The sequence below is a fragment of the Mustela nigripes genome, chromosome 17 (assembly GCF_022355385.1).
Source record: "Mustela nigripes isolate SB6536 chromosome 17, MUSNIG.SB6536, whole genome shotgun sequence".
In the NCBI taxonomy this organism is placed as follows: Eukaryota; Metazoa; Chordata; class Mammalia; order Carnivora; family Mustelidae; genus Mustela; species Mustela nigripes.
In genome coordinates, this window is record NC_081573.1 from 27,900,922 (window position 1) to 27,926,960 (window position 26,039).

The 26,039-nt window shown below is 38.8% G+C and overlaps 1 protein-coding gene across 6 annotated transcripts in view; it reads left to right on the forward strand.

Annotated features, from left to right (window-relative positions):
• CYLD (CYLD lysine 63 deubiquitinase) overlaps positions 1 to 26,039 on the forward strand; it is a 69,416-nt gene that overhangs the window by 26,724 nt on the left and 16,653 nt on the right. For 5 of the 6 annotated variants that reach the window (XM_059383897.1, XM_059383902.1, XM_059383896.1 and 2 more), the window contains 6 exons: positions 11,590 to 11,688; positions 13,240 to 13,356; positions 20,137 to 20,516; positions 21,535 to 21,700; positions 23,596 to 23,737; positions 24,982 to 25,104. In XM_059383897.1, the coding sequence (XP_059239880.1) occupies positions 11,590 to 11,688; positions 13,240 to 13,356; positions 20,137 to 20,516; positions 21,535 to 21,700; positions 23,596 to 23,737; positions 24,982 to 25,104 (1,027 nt within the window). The remainder of the gene's footprint in view (positions 1 to 11,589; positions 11,689 to 13,239; positions 13,357 to 20,136; positions 20,517 to 21,534; positions 21,701 to 23,595; positions 23,738 to 24,981; positions 25,105 to 26,039) is intronic. The other variant, XM_059383898.1, reaches the window with a different exon arrangement.

Sequence of the window (26,039 nt, forward strand, 5' to 3'; positions counted from 1 at the left end):
AGTCCCGTCCATGTTGCTACAAAAGTTGGGTATTCCTCCTTTCTGATAGAGGCATAATACTCCATAGTGTATATGGACCATATCTTCCTTATCTATTCGTCCGTTGAAGGGCATCTTGGTTCTTTCCACAGTTTGTTGACCGTGGCCATTGCTGCTATAAACATTGGGGTACAGATGGCCCTTCTTTTCATTACCTCTGTATCTTTGGGGTAAATATCTTTGTAATTGTTTTTAAGCTTTGGTACAAAATGTTTATAAGAAGGTCATTCCATTTCTAAGCCTAGCAGTTCTCAACCTTGGGTGACTTTGACCCCAGGGAATGTTTTACAATGTCTGGAGACATTTTTGACCATCACATGTGGGGTGCGAGTACTACTTAAATCTGGTGGTTGGAGACAGAGATGCTGCTACAAGGCAGTAGAGCAGCCCCCACAGCAGACCATGATCTGGTCCAAAGTGGCAGTATTGCTGAGGCTGTGAAATCCTGTCCTAAGTAAATTCTGTGAATTATGGTACTTCTATAATGTTGACTCGCTGGATGGCTAGGGAGAATCTCTTGTAAAATAAAGTTTCTTTCATTACTAAAGTATTCTTACAGGGGTAACCAGTTCTATGCTAATGTTGTTTCTCCAAAATCACATGGATAAATTTAAGTTGTTTTACCAAATCAGATATGTTTGTGGGTTTCATAAAACAGACTCTTAACTGTAGAGAGCAAACTGAGAGATTACTGGAGGGGAGGTGGGCAAGAGGATGGGATAGATGGGTGGTGGGGATTAAGGAGGGCACTTGTGATGAGCACTGCTTGTTGTAAGTGGCAAATTACTAAATTCTAGACCTGAAACCAATATTACACGGTATGTTAACTAACTGGAATTGAAATAAAAACTTGCAACTACACAAAAAGTTTCCAAAGGGTGCTTTTGAAAACTCAAAATCTTATTATTGTAACCACCTTCTTCGAATTTTGCATTTTATAAGTGAATATAATTCCTTACATTGAATAAATTGGGAGATTAGGGAGAACACTAGTTTAGTATAATAATTTAAGAAAGAAAAAGATACCTGAAATATGAAGTTGGCTTCTGTGTAATTGGTTGTTTTTCTTAGTCTGCAGTAGAATAAAGATTTGAAACGCCTCCTCCCCCTCCCCCCAAACTCTAGAGATGTATTACTTTCTGTATATTTTTTCCATGTCTTGGTTTGGTTTGAAATGTAAATGATCTTGGGTTCTACACTAGCACTTAACAAGAAAATGAAAGGAAGAGCTACCATTTCTATTTCTCCTGTGATGAAATTATATATGACCTGACAAAGGAATTCTTTAATACTATTGATCTTCAAAAACATTTACAATTCTGTTTTATTTAAATAGTGATGTAGGATTGAAATAATAAAAATTAGTTACATGAATCTCTTGGGAATCACCTGTCAGGCACTTGATCTTCTAGATCTGTGGCTCTCATTGTCATTATTATTGGCTCTCAGAGCAGTGATAAGAAAGGAAAATAATGCTTTTTCTTCTCCTTTTAAAGCTTGATTTCATAAACCTTGAATAGAAGATAATTAAGAATGATACCAGCTTTTAGAATGTAATACACAAATTATACTTTTTGCCAACAAAATAAAGCTCGCAAATAGACTTAAAAAGTAAAGTTGTCTAAATGAAAATTAGTTGCTTTGAATGGGTCTTCGTCTGTATTTCATGTCATCATTAACACCCTTTTTTGGAGAGAAAAAGAGTCGTAATGTCTCCTTTAGTTCCTTAGTTTCTTTTTCTTGCCCAATTACCTTCATTTGTAGGACAAAATTAATATTCCCAGCATTTAAAGCTGTTTTGAAGCAGTTCAGCAGCTGGTATAAGATTAGGAGAGAATTCATCTCCATCAGTTGCTTCTTACAGTGGGCTTCTGAGGAATACCTTTGACTCCAAGATGCAGGAATCTTTAATCTCTCTTAAAATTTTTTTCTTTCTTCATTTCTGCTTCAAATATTAAAAACTCTAACATAGTTAGTTTGACGTGTTCACATTCTTAAAGCTGTTGTGCTGGAGCAGATCATTTAGTGCTACCCCTAAATTACACATTTCTGCTTTTTCTAGTCCAGCCTGTGTCTTCTTTTTTTAGTGTTGGAGGTTGGGAATGTAATGCTAATTTGGCTTTTTACATTATGCAGTGCGTGCACATTCGCACAGAATTTTAAAAGGGGGATGTGAGATCTTTCCCTCCCAACATTGACCCCCAACTACCTACTTTCTTTCTATGTTGGTCTTCTTTGTGTGTGTGTGTGTGTGTGTGTGTGTGTAAGTTTTTATTTAAATTCCAGTTAATGTACTGTGTAGTATCTAGTTTCAGGTGTACAACTTAGTGATTCAACATTTCCATACATCAGCTGGTGCTCATCACAAGTGCAGGCCTTAATCCCCTTCACCTGTTTCACCTCCCCCCCCACACCCCTCACTGGCTCTGCTGTGGTAACCATCAGTTTGTTCTCTGCATCTCCAGCTAAGAGTCTGTTTCCTGGTTTGCTTCTTGCTTCCTTCCTTCCTGCCTCCCTCCCTCCCTCCCTTCCTCCTCCTGTTTCTTTCTTTTTCTCTTTTCTCTTTCTCTCTTTCTTCTCCCTTTGCTCATTTGTTTTGTTTCTTAAATTCACAGTCAAGATGGCTTATCTGTCACCCATAAGGATGCCCTTTGGGATTATTTCCTCCCACTTCTGCCTGCCCCATTCCCCCCCTCCAAATTCACTCCTCAATCCTCTTTGTATCAATATACATATGTTCACATTTTTTGGAATTGTACATATGTGCAGTAACTTAGGAGGTACTCTTTTTTTGTCTGACTTATTTTACTCAGTATAGTTCATTGTGACACATTCATGTGTCTTTTTTATTACTGAGGACTATTTCATTCTGTGGTAGTATGTAGTTCCATGTATATGTTTTATAAGTATATTATTTAATATATAAGTTTGTATGTAGTACTTAATGCATGTTAATATAACTGTATATTAAATATATTTTATATATATGCTCAATTCTTGCTAATATTTAGTCTTTGACCTGGATTCCTGACACAGAGCTCTTAAATCCCTTGGATTTTCATGGGTGACAGGAGTGTCTTCTGTTCTACTGGAGATGACTCTTGGAGGGCTCCTGCAAGGGCGGCGGGGGTGCTGGTCCCTGGAAAGACCAAGCCATGATTAGAAATTTGAATTTTGAGCTCCAGTCCCTATCCTGGAGGGGCTGGAAATGGAGTCAGTAATTGATCATGCCCACCTGAGAGAGTCTCCATAAAAATCCCTAAAGTAAAAGGTTTGGAGAGCTTTCAGGGTGCTCAAACCCTGGAGATGCCGGGAGGGTTTTGCTTCTGGAGAGGACATAGAAGCTCTGTGCCCCTTCCCTACACCTTGCCCTAAGTCTCTTTTTATCTGGTTGTTAATCTGTATGATTTATTACATCCTTTATAATAAAATGGTAAATGTAAGTGTTGCCCTTAGTTCCGTGAACCATTCTGGCAAATTATGGAACCCAGTGAAGGGTTCCTGGGAACACCGAGTTAGAGCTAGTCAGTCAGTAGTACCTCTGACAAACTGGTGACTGGTGTTACAATGAGAACAGTCTTTCGGATTGAGCCCTTAACTTATGGGATTTGCCCCTGATTTTATCCCGAGTTTTATTAAAAATCAAAATAAAATTCACACAACAGGATAGTCATCCCTTTAAAATGTATAATTCTGTGACATTAAGAACATTCAGAGTATTGTGCAGCTGTCACCGCTGTCTAGTTCCAGAACTTCATCAGCCCAAATGGAAACTCTGTACTCCTACTCTGTGTCTGGGAAACACCGATGTGTTGTTCTCTGTCACTGTGATTTGCCTATGGACATATGGACCGTATGCTGCTATATGGACATTTCATGTAAACAGAATTAAAATTATGGCCTTTTTTGTCTGGTCCCTTTCACTTAAGCATAATCTTTTCAAGGTTCATCCTTGAAATGAGTAGAATGAGTACTTGAGCCCTTCAGATGGGTGTACAATATTCCATTATATAGTGCACAGTTGACTCCTGAACAACATGGGTTTGAACTGTGTGGGTCCATGGATTTTTTTATAGTACAGTAGTGTAAATGTATTTATTTTTTCTCTTCCTTATTTTCTTAATAATATTTTCCTTTCTCTAACTTAATTTCCTGGTAACAATTTAGCATATGATACATAAAACATACAAAATGGGTTACATTGTTAACATTGACTATTTATGTTATCAGTAAGGCTTCCCAACAGTAGGCTATTAGTAAAGTCTTGGGGGAGTCAAAAGTTATATGCAGATTTCCAGCTGCATGGGAACCAGTGCCCCAAACCCTCCTGGTGTTCAAGGGTCCACTGTATTTTATTTACCCATTCGTCAGTTGGTGGCATTTGTATTTCTGGTTTTTGGCTATTTGTGAAAAATGTTGCTATGAATGTTCGTGTTGTAAGTTTTTGTGCAGACATACTTTTCAGTTCTCTTGGGTCTATGCCTAGGAATGGAATTGCTAGGTCATATGGTAGCTGTATATTTAATTGTTAGTAGAACTGCCAGGCTGTTTTCCAAAGAGACTGCACATTTTATGTTCCCACCAGCAATATATGAGAATTCTGATTTCTTCACATTCTAGTTCTTTCTATTTTTTTAAAAAGATTTTATTATTTATTTGACAGAGAGAGATCAGAAGTAGGCAGAGCAGTAGGCAGAGCAGAGAGCCCTATGCTGGGCTTGATCCCAGGACCCTGAGATCATGACCTGAGCCAAAGGCAGAGGCTTAACCTGCTGAGCCACCCAGGCGCTCCATATTTCTATTTTTTTAAAGATAAACTGTATAGTTTTTGATTTTACATTTAACCCCGTGGTTCATTTTGAGTTAATTTTTTATGTACAGGTATTTTTCTTTTTCTTTTTAATGTCTAATTGTCCTACCACCTGTTGTTGAAAAAGACTTTTCTTCCACTGAATTGCTTTTGTACCTTTGTCAAAAATCAGTTGGGTATATTTGTATAGGCCTGTTTTTGATCATTTTTTTCTTTTAAGAACTTCCTTTAGATCTGCTGGTGACAAATTATTTTAGTTGCCCCTCATCTGAGAATACCTTGCCTTCTCCTTCGTTCTTGAAGGATATTTTCACGGATTATACGATTCTGCATCAAGAATTCTTTTCTGTCAGCACCTGAAAAATATTGTGCTACTTCCTTTGGGCCTCTCTGGTTTCTGGTGAGAATTTGCTCTCATTTGAATTGCCTTTTTTTTTTTTTTTTTTTTTTTAATCCCTCCAATACGTTTTGTTTTTCTCTGGCTGCTTTCAGGAGCTTCTCCTTGCCTTTAGCTTTCTTAAGTTTTATTATGATGTGTCTTGGCATAGAATTTCTTCGGGTTTATCCTGTTTGGTGCTTACTCAGCTTCCTGGATTGGTAAGTGTATGTCTCTTGCCACATTTGGTCAGTTTCAATCTGCCTTTCTTTGAGTACTTTTTCAGGCCTGCCCCCTCTTTCTCTTCTCCTTTTAAGATTCTGATGAAATAAATGTTAGATCTTTTGTGAAGTCCCACAGGGACCTGAGTCTTCTTTCTTTCTTTTTAAAGTTTATTTTCTCTGTGTTGTTCATACTGGGTAATTCGTACCGTTCTATCTTCAGGTTCACTCACGATTTCCTGTGCTTCCTCCATTTTGCTATTGAGCTCATCCACCAAACTTTGTATCTGGGTTGTTGTTTTTTTCGGTTCTAAGATTTCCATTTCACTCTTCTTTATATCTTCCGTTTCTTTGCTGAGACTTTCTGTTTCTTTGTTGAGGTTTCTGTTCTATCATTTTTTTTTTCCTGAGGGTGTTTGTAATTGCTTATTGAAGCGTTTTTATTATGGCTGTTTAAAATCCTTGTCAGATAACTGTAACTTTCTGTCATCTCAGTATTGGCGTTTATTAGCTGTCTTTTCAAATTCTTCTTGAAGGATGCCTGGGTGGCTCAGTTGGTTGAGCGTCTGCCTTTGGCTCAGGTCATGATCCCGGTGTCCTGGGATCAAGTGCTATATCAGCTCCTTGCTCAGCAGGGATCCTGCTTCTCCTTCTACCTCTGCCATTTCCCCTGCTTGTGCTCTCTGGCTCTATCTCTCTGTCAAATAAATAAATAAAATCTTAAAAAAAATTTTCTTGGGATCTTCCTGGTTCTCAGTATAATGCGTGATTTTTGTTTGAAACCTGGACAGTTGGGTATTACGTTTTGAGACTCTAGATCCTACTAGATCTAGAGCCAACTTTTAGTCTTCTTTCTTTGACACTGCTCTGGCCAGGGAAGAGGGGGGTACATGCCAACTTGTTAGTGCCAGATGGAAGCAGAAGCTTTGCCTCCCTTGGCCTCTTCCGTCTCAGGAGACGGAAATTCCTTATTCCTGCTTGGTGTGTGTTGGTCTCCAGGGACACTGTGATGAGTATGGCCTCATTGCTGCTGGGCTATGGTCAAAGTTCTGACTCTCCTCTAGACCTCCTCTGGTCCCACCCCAGCAGGTGGACAGAGATGGAAGTCTAGGCTCTCCATGTGTTCCCTTCTGACACCAAGGAGGTGGGAGTACTTGGTTATCAGGTGGTGGCTCCAGACTTGGCTTTCTCCAGCATCCTTACCTGAGAGGAAGTCTAGGCTCCCCATTTGGCCATTGTTGAAGTGGGTGGGGCCACCGTTTTTTTTCTGTGGTGTTTGGCTGATGTTAAATGATTATTATCTAATATTTTTCTGTCTTACTGGGTTTCCTCTTTTCTCATCCTTTGGCTAGAGAGAGGTGACTTGTTGGGGCTTTCATCTCTCTGTACTCATTGGCATTTCCAGTTTACTGGCTTCTTCAGCTCTAAGAGGGATACATGAGGCAAGAAGAAAATCCAGGGAATTTTCCACCGTGTTCTTCCATAGGTCTGGAGCTTCCTACCTCATCTGCCTTCTCCTCTCCACTTTCCAGGGTCTTCTAATTTTTGTTTTGCAAGTTATGTCCAGAATTTTTAGTTGTACTTACGAGGAGGAATAGGAAAAGGTATATCTAGTCATCTTTCCAGAAGTGGAAGTTGTACCTGTTGTTGTAAGTTAACAATAATAGATCTTAGGCCTCATTTCATTCAGTTTATGAGTTGCATACTTAATCTTTTGTTTAAATTATGCATTGTGTTTCATTTTATGAATATACCATGTTTTTTTAACCAGCTCCGTATGGATGGGCATTTAGATTGTTTTCAATCTTCTACTCGTACAAACAGGGCTTCAGTAAATACCTTCATGTGTATGTATTGGTTTACATGTGTTCCAGTGCAGCTAAAAGATAGCTTCCTGTCTTACTATCCATATCTTCTTAGAGAACTGTGTATTCATTTGATAGAAGAGTCACTGTCACCTAAAGGAAATCAGAATATTTCTTTTTAGATGGATCTGATTGTGAAAAAGGCACTCCTTGTATGATGTGTGCTTAGATCTACTTTCCTACAACTTCATGCATTGATTCTAGTTTGGAGCTGGTGATTAAGACGGGACAAATCCAGTTCTTCTTCCTTACAACAACCCTTAGATATTAAAAGCTGAGTGTCTTTGGAATCTTCATCTTCATCATTCTAAGAAGTTTGAGTCCTTTTAGCCATTTTCCTGTGGCATGATTTCCAGATACTCTGAATTAGACCTGGTTTGTTGGAGATGTTCTTTAACAGTTGCGCATCTAGAGGGAAGTGGAATACTGTAATTGACATGTGGGCCAATGGTTGGTAATGACAAAAAATAATTGACCCAAAAATTTGGGGGACAGCCCCCTGTCACAGTCTGAATTGTATTCCCAGAGACCATGGTAATGCCGTGCTTGCATTATGGATAAATGTTTGCATTTATTCTCAGTAAATTAATAGATACTGTACTTATTCTTGACTTAAATCCCCAGTTTTGTTCTTGCATACGTCTACTTCTGAGCTGTGCTTGTACAGTTGATTTGGAGGGTCTCAGCTGGACTTTGCCTTTGTCTCTGTGAAATTTTATGTCATCAGAGCTATCCAGTCTTCCAACATTTTCAGATCATTTTGGATACTAATTCTGTCTTTGCATGTATTGTTTCTCTCTCTCAACACCATGCCATCTGTACTCATCTGACTACTTAAGTCGGATGTATTTTGCTCATATTCATATCAAATATTCACAAGATATTTTTTAAAAAGGTAACTTCCTGGAAGTAGAGCTGTGAGGTCAAAGGCTATGTGTATTTACATTCTGATAGAGAATGCTAGATGGCCTTCCACAGAGATTGATTGTCAGTCTGAATCACCTTGCATGTTTTCTGTATAGACAGGACTCCTGCTCATAAGAGACAGAGCCCAGAGGTTAATTTGAAGGACTAGATCTGAGTATGTAACCCCATTGTCATCTGATGGGACCTTCTAGCTTTTTTCCCAAAAAATTTTCATATAAAATAATCTAAAATATAAGAAAGGCATTTATTTTGATCAGCAATCATGCCTCATAGATATCTTTGTGTAGTCGTTAAGTATAGTCCGTTGGTATCGGGTTTTATAATACCTCATTTTACCCAAGTAAACTTATATTTTCTCTAGTAGCTTTCTCTGTGGATACTAAACTCTCATTTGGGTCTGAATTATGCTCTCGTGGCTGATTAAGTCATTTTTCTCTATTTAATGGGTCATTCGAATTCACAGACATTTCTTGTGATTTGATTGTTATTGTTCACTAGTTTATTGTCATGATTTTCAACTCAAGATTCTCCAAGAGATTTTTGTTTTTCTGATTAAATTAACAGGAGTGATGGATGAGCTCCTACTTTATAACTTTTTATTGAATTATAATTGATATAGAATATTACATTAGTTTGAGTTGTACAAGATAATGATTCAGTGTTTTTATACATTATAAAAAAATGATTGCCATGATAGGTCTAGTTACCATCTGTCACCCTACAAATTTATTACAGTATTATTTTAGTATATGTGCTGTTCTCTATGCTGTATATTACATCTCTGTGATTTTTTTTTTAAATAACTGGAAGTTTGTACCTCTTAATTCCCTTTACCTATTTAGTCTGCCCACTTCCCCTTGCCCCTAGCTACTGCCAGTTTGTTCTCTGTATCTAAGACTGTTTCTTGTTCGTTTTATTTGGCTTTTTTAGATTCTACACATAAATGAAATCATATAGTATTCTTCTTTCCCTTTCTAACTTAACTTAGCGTAATACCGTCTAGATCTGTTCATTTCATTGCACATGGGGATTTCATTCTTTTTTTTTTATGGCTGAGTAATATTCCCGTGTGTGTGTGTGTGTATATATGTGTGTGTGTGTAACAGATCTTTGTCCATTCATTTGTTCATGGTATTTGATCCAAATTACTTTGGCTATTGTAGGGACACATACCACGTTCATCATTTTGAATGTCATCCTGCTGTGTGTATATATAATGGATATTCTTTGTCTGGTTTCTTTCACTCAACCCAGTCTCTCTGTTGTACACATCAGTAGTTTATTCAGTTTTTATTACTCTGTAGTACTCTGCTGTAGGAACAGATTTGCTTAGAAGGGATTATTTCAGCTTTTGGTTATTCTGAGGCTGCTGTGCACACTTTTGTACATGCCATTTGGTGGACAGACCACACTATCTCCTTTAAAATCTCTTAAGCAGAATTGTTTTAATTTCACAGAATTGCCTGCTGGATCAATTCCTTGTTACTTTCTCATACCGTGCTCGCTTTGGCAGCATTAAATACTTTCCTGAGATGGTAATCTCCTAAAATTCATTTAAGGTAGAAGGCTTTGGTTTTGGATCATGAACATAGTAATGACAGAGAAACAGTATTTGGCATGTCATTGCTGGAGGGAAAATTAGATGTGACATGTGACCCTTCACCTGAATAGATCTATTCCTCAAAATCAGTATTTGACATTCTCTCAGGCAAAGTCTTTGGCAGAAGATAACCACTGTTTACAACTCCAGTGCTGTGTCCCCTATACCCCCAGCAGAACAGCCACCAATGGCTCGTCCATGTGGCCCTCTGGTTCCACTGGGCTGCCTCAGTTAAGACCATTTGCTGGCTTTGTGGCCATCATCATTCACTGCGTCATGTCTGTAGGGTCTCCTGTGCATGTGCTTATCTTTGGAACATGGACGTACATGTTGCTAGTTACAATTCACAGTGGGAATTCGCTTTCTTTAGTCCATGTATGTGCTGTCATTTGGGAACTTTTGCCAGTGACTGAGGGATTTTACCTTTCACAGTAGCTCTCCTGTGTACTTGGAGACACTCGAATGGCATCATCAGAGTATCAGTAAACAGCTTTTACTATATCACTTGGTTGAAGTCATGGCTACTTAGTATAATTTTTGAATTAAAATAATTTTTCATTTGATCGTATTCTGACCCATGTAAGATCTAGTTTAACACTGAAATCTTTCCCCCCTCCAATCATGATTTATAAACCTTACCAAGCATGATTTATATATAATTAATTCAGTATTATTTTCTTTTTCTAAAAAAGTGGCTTTTTCTTATGTTTAAAGTGTAAAAATTTTCCCATTTTTTTCTTTCGTTTCTCAAAAATCCACTGTGGGTGTTATCGTTTTTGCTGACACAGCTTTATCAGGTATGATTCCTAAGTGTCATGTTGGACTTTACAGATATGTTGTTGAAATTTCCAGGAGAAAAACTTTCCAGATTGGCTTTCTACATTTGCTTGATCAGTATTTGTGAATATCTTATGAAAGTTGTTGGCCTTTAAGGTATAGAGTGGTCTGTAAAAAAACAACTTTGCCTAATTTATTACACCTATATTCCAAAAAGAAGTTGTGAAGTGTTTTCTTCAAAAATATTGGTATTTTTCTCTGGTTTTCTTCACCATTAATCTGTGTATAGTTCTCTGCCTTTGTCCTGTTTATATGTGTACATGTTAGTATACTTATCAGTGTTTCTTAACATACATGATTTTTCAAACTGCTCCATATTTCTGACCAGATTTTTTCCAAATTGTGTTCCATGAAATACATTAATCTGACATGCTAAAGAGAATGGGACAAAAAGTATTATAAAATGATTACTGTATTCCTCTTTGAGACATTCACAGTTCACATTGGCATGTTAAAGGATTTGGTGTTATGCATTAAGGAAATTTGTTTACCTTTGTTGATCTCAGCATCTTCTAGAAATATTTGAGTGTAGAACACTTCATAACACACTGGGTGTCATTGGGATACCCATTGGGGGACTCTTACAAAAGACAATGGAGTTTTCTCTATAGTGTTTCAACACATCAGATAATACTGATAAAAAGTGACTAAATTTTCAAAAAGTTACAACACTTAGCTGAATTCTATTTGGGTTTTATTTTCTTATGGTAATTACATTCTGAAATACAGCATTGATTTTTTTTTTCCCAGTAACTCTCAGTACTTGTGTCGACCTTTAAACATTTGTAAAACTATTGTGAAAATGTTGCTGTCTTGTAGGAAAGAGACTTTTTTGGTTGCTGTTGTCATCGTTTGTTTGTTTCTCTTCTGTCAGAATTTGCTTTTATCCTTAAAACATATGTTTACTGTTTCAGATAGCGTGACACAGGAAAGGAGGCCTCCCAAACTTGCCTTTATGTCAAGAGGTGTTGGGGACAAAGTTTCATCCAGTCATAATAAACCAAAGGCCACAGGTACGGGTCAGGAGACTACAGTTCATAGATATTAACATGGTGTCTGATTTGCCATGGCACTGAACGAAGGTTGAAAGGTTTTATTCGAAGCACATGTAGGTTCTCTTCTTCCAAATGTTTTTAGTATTTCACTAAAAATTTTTTATAGATGCTCTTGGTTAAGCCAAGAGTTCCCAACCTTTTTTAAGTTGATGGAAAGCTTTCCAGGAGGACCTGTGTCTTTTGTTGGTTTATATCGCTGGTTTTTGGAACCCCCCTACCTGCAACATTTGTATGTAAAGTTTAGAGTTGCAACTGTACAAAAACACCTTATTTGAATAATGTTATAGAGGGTAAAGTATATAGAGAGTAATTATGTGGATTTTGCTAACAAAATGTGGCACAAGATAAATTCCAAACTGCTAAGCAAACATTTTTGTCTCTCTTCCAAAAACTCCCTCACAATGCATGTGGAGTTCTTAGCTCTTTTTTCTTTAGCTTCCACATATTTCATAGTTTTAAAGGACGGTGGTTACACAAGCTAAACAGCTCATTTAAAAAGCTGTAAGAATGTTTGTTAACTCAGATGTGGGTTAGGAGCAGAATATTTTTTCCTCAGTTATCTGGTGGACAAAACTACTTCAGCTCATTTTAAAGGAAATTGTATTTTAAGACATATTTTATATGACTTTGGACCCTGGGAGACTTAGGATTAAATAGGATACACAAGTAATAGTTATTTTATGTGTTAACTTATGGATCTAGATAAGATAGCTCACACTTGTTATTCTCACTTAAATATAAATAGCCTACAGATTTTCTGCAGACATGTGCATTACTTGTTTTGTAGCCGATCTTAGCTATAAGCATAAAATATAGCGTTATCTGCTTTAAATTGGAAAAAAAAATCAGATTTTGTATGGGTTCTAGAAACCCCCTGCTCTAACCTACAGTGTGTCCTCTTAGTACTAAGGCAGGATAGGGTCTTGAAATGTCTGTGATAGGGCCACACTAACTCTTTCTTACTTTAATTAATTTAATATGGAAAAAATAATACTGCTTGAACATTTCAAAGGCATGAAGAAATGAAGCAAGGAATTTGATGACAAAGATTCCAAACTGTTTAAAATTTTAAAACTTAATTGGTATGCTGATTTGTGTATACAAGATTTGAAGATAATCTTCTGAAAGGAACAGTTTTAAAATAATAGGTTAAATTTGGGATCCAAGAGATTGATCACATGAAATTGGGGAATGGTGATACTGACACTTGGAAATAAGTCAGAGAAGACGAAAATAATTTTTTAAAGCAGTTTGTCTTTAAAAAAAAAAAAAAAAGTAGGCTCTTCTTTTAACTCCCTCCTGTTTCCCTCCTATATTGATTCTTGGATGGAAGAGTTTTTTTTGACATTGACAAAATGGTTGAAATTGCTAATAAAATACATTGTGTTTGTATACATCTGTTGCTTTCTTAAGCAATTGTTAACACTGAATGCATGTTAATTTCTCTTAGGGAAAAGCTTTCACACCATATTGACTTTATTTTTAAAAGGAACTTTTCTTGATCCATAGGATCTACCTCAGACCCTGGAAATAGAAACAGATCTGAATTCTTTTATACTTTAAATGGATCTTCTGTTGACTCACAACCACAATCCAAATCAAAAAACACATGGTACATTGATGAAGGTAATCCATAATTTTAGTGTCTTTCATTAAGATCCTCTCCTTTTAGCTCATCAGGGAAACAAAAAGGGTTTTTCACCGGTATATCTCGTTTTTGGAAACAGAATGAGTAGGCCATTCTTCAGTACTGTGACTGAACTAAAATACTGTATACAGTTTGAACTGCACTGCTGTTAGATTAATACAACATTCAGAAAAATGTGTTAGTACCTTGTTTTCTTCCCTTCGCTGATCTTTAGGGTAAGATGTCTAGAAGCAGTTGAATCATTTAAAGTTTTCCAGGTCTGGGTCTTTGTTTGCCCCTTTCAAACTCTCCCTTTTTTTACCTTTCTTTGGTTCAGGGGCATCATTTTCTTCTGGTTTATTATTTTCTTTTGTTCATCCCTTCAGTAAATACTCACTGAGTGCTTACTATGTGCCAGGAACTCTTCTAGGCCCAGAGGTTACAATGTTGAGCGAACAGACAGGGTCCTTGCCCATTCTGACTTTATGATCAAGTCACCAAAACGGACATTGCTCAGACCGTAACAGAAACAGACCTGAAATTGCAGTCATGGTGCGTTCAGGGAAGGCACATGGTGCCGTGAGAGCATATAAAGATGGGTTTTACTTACAGGGGATTAGAGCTGTTTCTCTGAGGAAGCAGCGTGAGCTTAAATTTACCAGAGGCATGCGAGCACAGGGAAAGGGACAGAGGCCCTTTTAGGCGGCATACTTAAGGCCTCATGGAAAAACGGAGCTGGTGTTTGCCAAGTACTAAAAAGAGCCCGAGTAGCTAGAACAAAGAGAGAGGCATAACATTTTATGAGAAAGGCGTACAGGGCCAGGCCATGTGGAGCCTGGTGTGCCCTAGTTAAAGGAAATGGGAAGCTGCTGAAGGATTTTCAGCAAGGGGTGACATGACCAAGTTTGCCTTTTGAAAATCATTCTGACTGCACGGTGGACAGTGGATTGAAGCAGGGACCATGCAAATATGAGGGCACCATAGAAGGTGGTTGCAGGGCCCAGAAATAGATTATAGCAGCTGGGGCGAGCCTTTTTGGGGAAAGGGATGGAGGGGGGCAAGTGGATGGCATAGGAGACATTTAGAAGTGAATTGATAAGGCTCACAGATAGACTGAAAGTGGAAACTGAGGAAGAAAGAGGTGTCAGTGATAGTCCGGGTTTTCTGGCTTATATACGCCGTGATTGTAGAGGAAGGTGATGAATTTGATTTTTGAATACATTGAGCTCCAGGGGCCTTTTCAACTTCCCAGAGGTGATTTGTGTCCAGGAGATAGCTGGATATACAGGTCTGGAGCATAGAAGAGAGTTAAGAGCTAGAGAAGTAAATTTGCAAGTCGCCCCCGCGTATTTGGTGATTAAAGTCCTGTGAATCATATCAACTGAGTTGAGAGTGGGCCAGGGGGTGCGGTGGAGGGCGCAGGATAAGACTGAGCCCTAAGGACCTCAGTGGCAGAGACAGAGGAGACTGAGAAAAAGCGACAGGAGGGAGGTGAGGGAAACCAGGAGGTTTTTGAGTCAAGAAGCTGAGGAGCTCGTGGAGAGCAGTGTTGAATGCTCCTGAGAGGGCAAGTATTTAGCCACTGAATTTAGCCACCGGAAGCCATCGATAACCTCAGTTGGCTATGCTTTTGTGGAGATGTGTGGAGATAAGAGACATGAGTCCAGTTGCTTGAAATGGAATTTGGGCTTCATCCTGGACTTCTCTCTCTCTCATTAGTCACATCCAGTTGTCACTGAGTCGTCTGGAGTTCCTCTTTTCAGTATCACTAGACTCTTTCCCGTCTTCCTCATTTCTGCACCCACTGCCTTAGTCCAGATCCTTTGTTGCTGTCCAGTTAACATAACAGCCTTCTGACTGGTTCATCTGCCTCAGCCTTGGTCCTTCTGAATTCATTCTCAGCACTAATAACCGCCCTCACCATCATCCTTATCATCGCTGCCATCCTCACGGTGGCTGACGTTTCTTGATGGTGTACTGCACCAGGCGCTATGTTACACGCTTTATACGCACTACTTTGCCCTCATACCAACTTCATGAGATAGGTATTTTTACTTCCTCTTTTGTTGCAGTGGCTAAATGCCTTGCCCAAGGCCACACAGCTAGTATGAGTGGTGCCAGGATTCCAACCCAAGTCTGCTTAACACCAGAACTGCCGCTTCTGATGACTACACTGTGCTTTCTTCACATTACTTTCTGGTTGGTTTTTCTGAAGATATATCTTCTCATGTCTCTCCTTTATTGTACATCTATTAATTTTCTCCTAGTCCTTGATGATAGCAATCTAGATTCCTTCCTTTGGCCTGTTGGACTCTCTTACGGCACGGCTTCTTCCTTGTCTCTCTCATGTGTCCTGCATTCCTGCTCTCGCCATGCTTGGAGGGGGGCCATTTTGGAACGTGCCATCCTTTTCTCTTTTCTTGGCGCCTGTTGTTCCTCTTGCCTGGAAATCCTTCTTCCTTTTCCTCCCACTCCGTGCTCAGGCTTACTTCTATCCATCTGTTCAATCTCAGCTTGGGTATTATTTTCTCCTGGAAGCCTTTCCTGTCTCTCCTGGGTTAGGTGAGGTGCCATCATAATTGTTTGCCGCCTGTCTCTTCTGCCAGACTGGAATTCCAAGTGCCTCTCACAGGGCTTGGCATGGAGTACATTTAGTAATTGTTTGCAAATTAAATGAAAATAAGAACTCTGTAATGGCTTTTTAGCTATGATATGGATCATCTATATTATACGTAAACAAATGAAACAGTCCAAGTCTGCTGCTACCTCACTTGGGCTATGATACTCACTTGGGCTTAGATACTTAACATATTCACTTAGATACTCATAGCAAATGATTTGAGTGAGCTCTCTGATTTCACCTTCTCTGTGCCTTCGTTTCTACTTGGGGTAGGTTGTTGCAGAGATAGGCAGGCACAGGGCCTCATCCCCAAGAATCCTTCTTAGCCATAGAACAGGAAGCTTCCTTCAGTGGTGCCTCTCCAGGAAGGTTCTGTCTCCCGATGGACCACTTTTTTTACGTTTTGGTCCATATGTTAGAAGTTGGCCATTCTTTCAAAGATCTTGGGAGTGCTGAGACGGCAAGGGCCTGGGCAGGGGGCTGTGGTGAGTCACAGTCCTGCTGGCCTCTGCACGACCACGGGGACTCATGGGGACTATCCATGGTGGTTAGGGTGCAGCCCTGCTCTCTCCCTCTGTCATTCCTGGTAGCTTTGGGAATGTTTTTCCTATGAGTTGCTTTCTTTCTAAGGAAAGGAAACTGGTTAAGACCGTGGGCTTGTCATAACCTAGGTGACATTAATTCTTTAAGTTTATGCTATGATTTTATTCTTACTCAGTTTCTGTAGTGTGATAGAATATTTTTAACTTCTTGACTATAGTCTAATGTTGTATACTAAGTGTATATAAGAACGTGGATCCCAAACAGGATATATAAAGTCAGGAAATCTATGTGGAGTAGGCCTTCATCCTTAAATTAGAAAATAGAAGTAATTTCAGTATAAAAGAACATTTCTTGTCTATAATTAATTTCACTTATATATCTAAAAAGCTTTTTTTTTACCCCTACGGCATTTGATTCATGTATTCATTTTTTTAAAAAGAAGATTTTATTTATTTATTTGACAGAGAGAGAGAGATCACAAGTAGGCAGAGAGGCAGGCAGAGAGAGAGGAGGAAGCAGGCTCCCCGCTAAGCAGAGAGCTTGATGCGGGGGCTCGATCCCAGGACCCTGGGATCATGACCTGAGCTGAAGGCAGAGGCTTTAACCCACTGAGCTACCCGGCGCCCCTATTCACTTTTTTCTTGAACGTTGAGTATTTTCTTGTGTTAGTGGCTGTACCAAGTGCTGTGGGTTCAGCCATGAAGCCTCATAAAAAAACATGAAAAAGACTAACAGAATTGCTCTTCTTATGGAGCTTATGGTCTGGTTGGTATGGCAGATAGTAAATATGTGGACAGACAAGGTAAGAATTGGTGGTGGTATGTGCAGTGAAGGAAGTGAACACGGTGGGACAGCACATCTGGTGGGAAGCCAGCTCCCACAGAGTGCTGTGGGGAGGTCTCTTTGAGGAAAGGATATTTGGGTTGAGATCTGGATGATGTGAGTCAACCTGCCAGAGAAAGAGCTTGGGAAGAATGTTCCAGGCATAGGAGATAGGAAAGGCCGGAGGTGAGAAACAGCCCTACAGGCCGGGGTGGTATAAAAGGGATTTGGACAGGTAGGTAGGAGCTAGATCATCCAGTTAGAGATCTCTGTGAGAAATTTAGTATTTATTTTAAGAACACTGGAAAGCCATTGGAAGCTTTTAAATAGGGGAATGCCAGAAGATCATGGAAGATCTTTAGATCTTAAAAGGTCTCTCTTAGAGTTGTATGGTGAATAGTTTGGAGAGGGACAAGAAGAGGGTCAGACCGGGGAAGACACTGGTTACAGGGTGAAAGATGATGGTGGCTTAAATTAGGGAGACAATAGGGGGAAGAGAAGAGGATGAATTTGAAATATATTTTAGAGATAGAACCAAATGCTTTATGGATTTGGGTTTTGGGCTTGAGGGTTTGAGAAAGAAAAGAATAACTTTTAAAATTCCTATGTTAAGGGGCACCTGGGGGGCTCAGTCAATTAAGTGAGCCTTTGGCTCAGGTCCTGATCCTGGGGTTCTAGGACCGAGCCCCATGTTGGGCTCCCTGTTCCGTGGGGGAGCCTGCATCTCCTTCTGCCTCCTGCTCACCCTGCTTGTTCGCCCTCTCTCTCTCAAATAAATAAATAAAACTTAAAAAACATCCCTGTGTTGAATATCATTACTGAAGAATCTTAAATGGGTAAGGCATATAGAATACTAAGGTACGAAGTACAGTGAACACCCATGTAGTTGCTCCTACTTAAAGAAAAAACCATTCTTATCACCTTTGAAATTCCCTTGGTGCTTTTCCTAGAACCTTCCCTTCCTACTCTCCTCTGAGCTTCTGTCATGTCTAATTTAGTGTTCATCATTCTCTTGGTTTTCATGATAGCCTTATAAGTTTGTATATCTAAACAGCACACTGTTAGTTGTGCATGTTTCTGAGCTTCCGATAAAGGAATCAGACTACGTATGCTGTAGTTTCCCCTCAATATTACATTCCAAAGAGTCACCGCAGGAGTGTTGTATGATTATAGTTTATTTGTTTTCATCACTGTGTAGCGTTTCATTCCATTTCATTCATTGCTGTGAAATGTCTAAATATAGCACAGTATACGTCTGTAGTCAACCACCGATGGACATTTGAATTGTCTTTATTTTCTTGCTATTATTGACAGCTCCACTATTGTTAACAGCTCTGCTGTTAACATTCTTACACGTGTCAAGACTGTATACCTAGAAATGGATTCACTGGGACATGTCTTTCCTTTACTAGATCGTGCCACACTGTTCCCAGGGTAGTTGTACCAGTTTACGCTCCCATCAGCATTGTGTGAATGTATCATTTGCTCTTCATCCTGATCAATAGTTAATGTTCTAAGACCTTGAACTTTTGAAATGATATCTCACATTGCTTTTGACTTTTTTTTTCTTATCTACTTACTGTTCAGACCAAGAATCTTTTCACTGATGTGTTGGTAATTGGGTATCTTCTTCTGATTTGCCTTTCAAGCCCTTTGTCCATTTTTTCTTAGGGTTTTTTTTTTTTTTGTATTGATTGATAATCTTTTGTCCAATTTTAATCCCGTGTCAGAAATATGTATTATAAGTGTTTTCTCCTTGTTCAGCTCATATTCTCACTCTTGTTATGTTGCCTTTTAATGAATAAGCTCAATTTGAATGTCATATTTGTCAGTCTCTTCCTTTATGGCTTGTATATTTATGTTCAAGAAATTTTTCTCTGCCCTAAATCATAAAGAACGTTTTTCTAAATGGTCTTCCAGAAGCTTAGAGTCTTGCCTTTCGCATTTGTCTTTAAACTACCCAGAAGTATTTTTGTGTATATCAGGTAGTACGGGTCCAATTTAATTTTTTTTTTAAAGTTCTGATAACTGATGATCTCAGTATGGCTTATTGATAAATTCATTCCCTGAGGTCCACCTCTGATCTGTAGTGGCCAATTAGTATCTGTATTAGTTATCTTAAGGAAATAGCTTTTAGCTTTGGTTCTCTTTTTGTATGTTTGTTTTCTCTTAAATTATTTCCTGCTTTTGTAAATTTATCTGGTTTTGATTCTTTTTACTGTATGTTTGTCTTCTCTTTCATTAATTTCTGTTTTGTGTTTATTCTTTCCTCTTGACTGTTTTTTTGGAGGTTAATCTGTTCCTCTAACTTCCTAAATTCTGAGTTCATTAATATCCTTTTTTTTTTCTAAAATAAACTATGAAGTCTATAAATTTCCTTTGTAAGTACTAATTTAGCTGTGTTCCACAAGCATTTGTTGCTTCTTTCTTTATTTTAAAAATTTACATAATCATTTCTGGTTTTGGTTCTTTAATTATTTAGAAGTATCTTTCTCATTTTTTGTTATTTTTTGGTACTGTTTTCTAACTTAATTATATTATGGATGAAGAGTAAAACCTATTTAATGCCAGTCAATAATGGATTTTTTTGGTTTGAGCAATTGGGTGCCATTTACTGAGGGAGAAAAATCTGGAGGTGGGAGGAAAATCTAGAACACTGTTTGGAGAGATAAAGTGTGTAATGCTTACAAGAATCCTTTTAGAGTCAAAATGGACGTGTGTATTAATTTTCAGAGATGTGGGCATATTTAATATCCTTCAATGCATTTCTCTAAATAACAATAATTTTTTATAGTTGCTGAGGACCCTGCAAAATCGCTTACAGAGGTATCTCCAGACTTTGGACATGCTTCACCACCACTGCAGCCTCCTTCTATGAACTCATTATCCACTGAGAACAGATTTCACTCTTTACCATTCAGTCTGACAAAGATGCCCAATACCAATGGAAGTATTGGCCACAGTCCACTCTCACTGTCAGTTCAGTCCGTGATGGGAGAGTTAAACAATGCACCTGTCCAGGAGAGTCCACCCTTGGCCATGACTTCTGGGAACTCCCATGGTCTGGAAGTGGGCTCTCTGGCTGAAGTTAAAGAGAATCCTCCTTTCTATGGGGTAATCCGTTGGATTGGTCAGCCGCCAGGACTCAACGAAGTGCTAGCTGGACTGGAACTGGTAATTTCATTTGACTTAAAAATTGCAGTTCTTCTCTGGCGTTTTGTGTAGTTTTCTCCCTATTATGCTTTTTTTGTCAAAATGTTTTGTCCAAAAAGACGTCACGAGAGAAAAATTTTATTACCGTGTCGCCCGACTTCTTTGCCACCCATGAAGCACCCGACCCACTTGTTACTGATGTTAGTTGATCTACGTTCAAGTAATGAAAACAGATTTTTAGACTAATGTGTTTAGGCTCATTACATTAAACAGAATACAGTAAGGAAAGCAAGTCTGCTATCAGCTTTCCTTTTCTTCCTCAGTCTCCCTCCCCCAGTCAGTTCTTATATATCATTGGTTTTAAGATTAATTGCCATTTTTAGAGATTTTTTTGAGATCTTTATAGAGGGAAAGATCTTCCCTTTGGAGATTAGGAAAGCGTTTGGCCTTTCATGATCTGGAAGGGCCACAGTCCACTCTCACTGTCAGTTCAGTCCGTGATGGGAGAGTTAAACAATGCACCTGTCCAGGAGAGTCCACCCTTGGCCATGACTTCTGGGAACTCATGATTTATAAAATATATTTAACTTTGATTTATAAAATATATTTCTTAAAAAATTTGTTTTATAAAATATATTTAACTTTGATTTATAAAATATATTTCTTAAAAAATTTGTTTGCATGCTAGTGAATGCCACTTTTGGGGAGGGGAAAGTTGTTAAAATAAATCACCTCTGCTCGTTAGTTTCAGTACTTGTGGAAATGGTTAGTCAGTTAACGAGGGGAGGTTTAAGCACACAATTTGGAAGGAAATACATTGAGGACTTCACACTGGATTAAGGAATTAGTTTCTAAAATGATGAGCTGTGGGCCGAAGCACTGGTTAGTCGATCCCTTTTTCCTGATGGAGTTCTAAGGACAGGCGTGATGGGGGGATTCTGAGAAAGGCTGAGTCAGAAACACATCTTAGCAGCCTTTCTTCCTTGTGTGCTCTGTTGTAAGGTGCAGAATAACACCTACTGAAACATTTCTTTTTCAGGAAGATGAATGTGCGGGCTGTACGGATGGAACCTTCAGGGGCACTCGGTACTTCACCTGTGCCCTGAAGAAAGCGCTGTTTGTTAAATTAAAGAGCTGCAGGCCCGACTCTAGGTTTGCGTCTCTGCAGCCAGTCTCCAATCAGATCGAGCGCTGTAACTCTCTAGGTATTCCAGTGCCTTTCTTTTACCTACCAGTCTGGGGTGACCCTGCTACTGATCTCAGGCCATTTGGCCGTAGGGAGTAGTGACAGCGTTTAAATATATTTCTTGCCTGTGTTCATCAGGCATGTAAATCAGTAAAAATTGCTACTTGGTGTATAAGAAGGTTATAGTTGTCCCAAGAGGGGAATTTTGAAAAGAAAGTATCAGGAATAAAATGAGATTTGGAAGGTGAAAAATAGTGGGACTTTATTTTCTTCTTCCTGTTTGTCGCCAGCATTTTAAAAAATGTTTTTAAAATATTTTTTTTTTAAGATTTTATTTATTTATTTGACAGAGAGAAATTACAAGTACAGTGAGAGGCAGGCAGAGAGAGAGAGAGAAGGAAGCAGGCTCCCTGCTGAGCAGATAGCCCGATGTGGGACTCGATCCCAGGACCCTGAGATCATGACCTGAGCCGAAGGCAGCAGCTTAACCCACTGAGCCACCCAGGCGCCCCATGTTTTTAAAATATTTTATTATTTATGTATTTATTTGACAGAGAGAGGGAGAGAGCACAAGCAGGGGCAGCGGCAGGCAGAGGGAGAGGGAGAAGCAGGCTTCCAGCTGAGCAGGGACCCTAATGCCGGACTTAATCCCAGGAGCCTGGGATCATGATCTGAGCTGAAGGCAGGTGCTCAACTGACTGAGCCACCCAGGCACCCTGGTTGCCAGCATTTAATTTTTAAATACACAGAGGTAGAAATTGAAATGTGACCTCTCTTGAAGTATTAAGTAGACCAATAAGTATCGCTTACCAAGGAGTCAGCATTATTATATGAAGTAGTTTTAGATTGATTGATAGAGGACAGATCCCCTCATCATTCTTAACAGATGACAGAGGGACAGGTGATGCTGTCCCTCTCCAGTTTTGGATAATAGTAGTGAAGCATCTTTTTTTTTTTGTTTGTTTTGTTTTTGCTTTTTCTTGTTTTTGTCAGAGAGAGAGAGAGAGATCACAAGTAGGCATAGAGGCAGAGAGAGAGGGGGAAGCAGGCTCCCTGCTGAGCAGAAAGCCTGATATGGGGCTTGATCCCAGGACCCTGGGATCATGACCCGAACTGAAGGCAGAGGCTTTAACCCACTGAGCCACTCATGTGCCGCAGTTGTGAAGCATCTTGACAGTTAAGAGACTATCATAAAGTCATGTTTATGAAAAACATTTTTCATTACAGTTGAAGTAGTACTGTGAAATTTTTTAAATATATTTTTTAAAGATTTTATTTATTTATTTGACAGAAAGCAATCACAAGTAGGCAGAGAGGTAGGCAGAGAGAGAGAGGGGGAAGCAGGCTCCCTGCTGAGCAGAGAGCCCGACGTGGGGCTCCATCCCAGGACCCTGAGACCATGACCTGAGCCAAAGGCAGAGGCATTAACCCACTGAACTACCCGGGTGCCCCAGTACTGTGAAATTTTTTTGTTATCTTTTTAGACTTGAGGATGTAATATCTCAGACAAATTATAAAATATTTGGGGAACAAAATATTTTACTTGGCAGATATTTTTTATACAGGTGATGCTGTCCCTCTCCAGTTTTGGATAATGGTTGTGAAGCCTCTGAGAAAGGCTGATCCAGAACACATCTTAGCAGCCTTTCTTCCTTGTGGAAGCAGCCTTCCTTCCACTTTAATATTTTAAAGTGTTTTTTAAATGCTGGAGGAAGTGAGGTTGAAGTGGACAATAGCATTTTTGCAAGCCAAGCTGAAGAACAATGAACCCAAACCTACCTTTTACTTAGTTTTAAGTCATGAAACAAATTTTGCCTCTGAATACAAAAATGTATTTTACAATGAAGAGCTATATGGGAGTACCTATTGGAAGAGTTAAAAGGGTACTTTCCATTTTCATTTTTATGTTTGCAGCATTTGGAGGCTACTTGAGTGAAGTAGTGGAAGAAAATACCCCACCCAAAATGGAAAAAGAAGGTTTAGAGATAATGATTGGAAAGAAGAAGGGTATCCAGGGTCATTACAATTCTTGTTACTTAGACTCAACCTTATTCTGGTAAGTTTCAAATGAATGCAATAGGGGTATCATTCCATGGGTGCAGAGATGCGTGTGTAAGCTGCGTGCTTGTTGCTTGTGCGTGAAAGAAAGAAACTGCTACCGTGCCTTTGAGTAAGGAAACCAGGTGGCTAGGGAACAGGAAAGAAAGGGAGGTTGACACTTCTTAATACCCTTTAGAAACTATGGAACATGCTCTTGTGCTCGTATCCAAAAAACTACTATGAAAGTAATGCCCTGAGTGAGGAGGTCGGGGGGCAGGGGACAGATATCCCGGCGGTGTCTGGGAAATCATGTGACTGAAGAGGATTAAGAGAATTTATTTTTAAGAACTATTTTCAGTAGAAGCACAGTTGCCCTCATATATGTAGTTTATTCTAAAGTTGAACGACTTAATGTGGCAGAAAGTTTTACACTGAGATCGAACCAAGTATGCGGCCAGTTAAGTTGAGTGTAACTGAGCAGCTCCATACAGCTGCGTTGTAAGAGTTAGAAAGTCAATGGGGTGTTAACATTTTAAAAGTGGGGAGAAGAATTAATGTGGTTGGCCATTCTTTTTGGCAGAATACTTTACATCTCTGAGGTGTGTGGACAAAAACAAGCCCAACAGAATTGATACAAGACTTTTTAGATTTCCTGAGGAAAAATTTGTATTAGCCAAATTTCCTTTTTCTTTGATCTCAGCAAGTCACTGCTGTTAGTCACTCAAGTGATTTTTGGCACAAGTGATTTTGGCATTTAAAAGAAACTTCTATCTCTGCAGAGGGCTGTGTGGGGAGAGGAGTATAATATCTGGAGTGAGTTATATATTGCGTGTGTGTATGCCTTGGGAAGTAGTTTCAAACTTCCTCCTCTGTTATCTTGGACTCAGATGCGTAGGACCCTTTTCAAAACCTTTTACAAAAAAGTTCTCTTAATATGCTTGAGGCATGTTTTTGCCCTTTAACACTGTCAATCTGTAGTTTGTTTTCTTAATATTGGTATTTTTAACTTAGAAGGATCTCTAGACCCTGATGATTAAATGATGGGAACCTTAATGGTGTCTCTGGTACCTGTATTAATGGAAAGCACTAATTTGTGCGTTCCTTGCTCTCCAGACTTTGCGTGCTTTCTCTCCACATTCTTTTTAGTCTCTGTTTCCCAGAAAATATGGTTTTAGTATCTATTTAGTATCTTTTTAGTATTCTGTTTAGTATCTGTAATACGTGTATGGCATGAGGAAAAATATTCCTTTTATTTTACAGCTTGTTTGCTTTTAGTTCTGTTCTGGACACTGTATTACTTCGACCTAAAGAAAAGAATGATGTAGAATATTATAGTGAAACTCAGGAGCTACTGAGGACAGAAATTGTTAATCCTCTGAGAATGTAAGTAGAAGATCTATAGTTATTTTGCCTTTAGATGGTGTCCCATTTGCTGTTTTTTGGTGTAGTAATTAATTTATACCTGCTTGCATTTTTAACAAGAATTGTTAAAATGGGTACAGATTTGTTCTCTTGATGAAGTATAATGATTGACCCTTTGCTGCCTTTACTTTTTAACATTTACTGCCTTTACTTATTTAATGTCTTATATCTGGTTAAGGGTAGCACATAGTGTGTGCCATAAAGTGGTAAAACCATTTTGGTAGAGAATAGTCATTTTAGTAATTGTAGTAGGTTTAGAAAAGCTGATACAAAGTACGGGGTACTCTTCTGTTATAGCTGATTCTAGCAGTTACCTTAACAGTGATTGTGCTCTCTGGTCCAGCTGGCCTAGTCTGGCTTCTTAATTTTATCTGGGAAAAAAAAAAGGAGCAAAGAAAAATTTTAATTTGCAGAGTAGCTGGTATTTGGTATTCTTGTATTAGCAAAAGATGCGATGTATTTTACTAACACATTTCTTAGTTACAGGAATATATTTAGGCCTCCCTGCACATCCTGTAAAATTGTGTTTGGTTATTTCTTAGTTTATGGATTATAAATATGTCTTTCTTTAGTCACAGGAAACAATTTGTGATGGTACAAGCCCAAGTGATGAGACATCTAGGAAAGACACTTCGTAAATGGTAGTAGTGACGTGTGATAATGTCACATTATAAAATTTAAACTATGAAGTGTTAGGGCCCTAGACTATAAAGGAAATCTGTTCACTTGGGAATGTAGGGAACAAACTATCTAAGTTAAAGTCCATGTTAATTTAAATCTTGGGACCCTTTTCTTATTTAACAATTAAAATTTAAAAGTAGTTTGATCCAAGAGTTTGAGACAAAAATGCAGAAGATTGAATAATAAAGGGCATCCAGAGTGGCGTGTTGTATAAC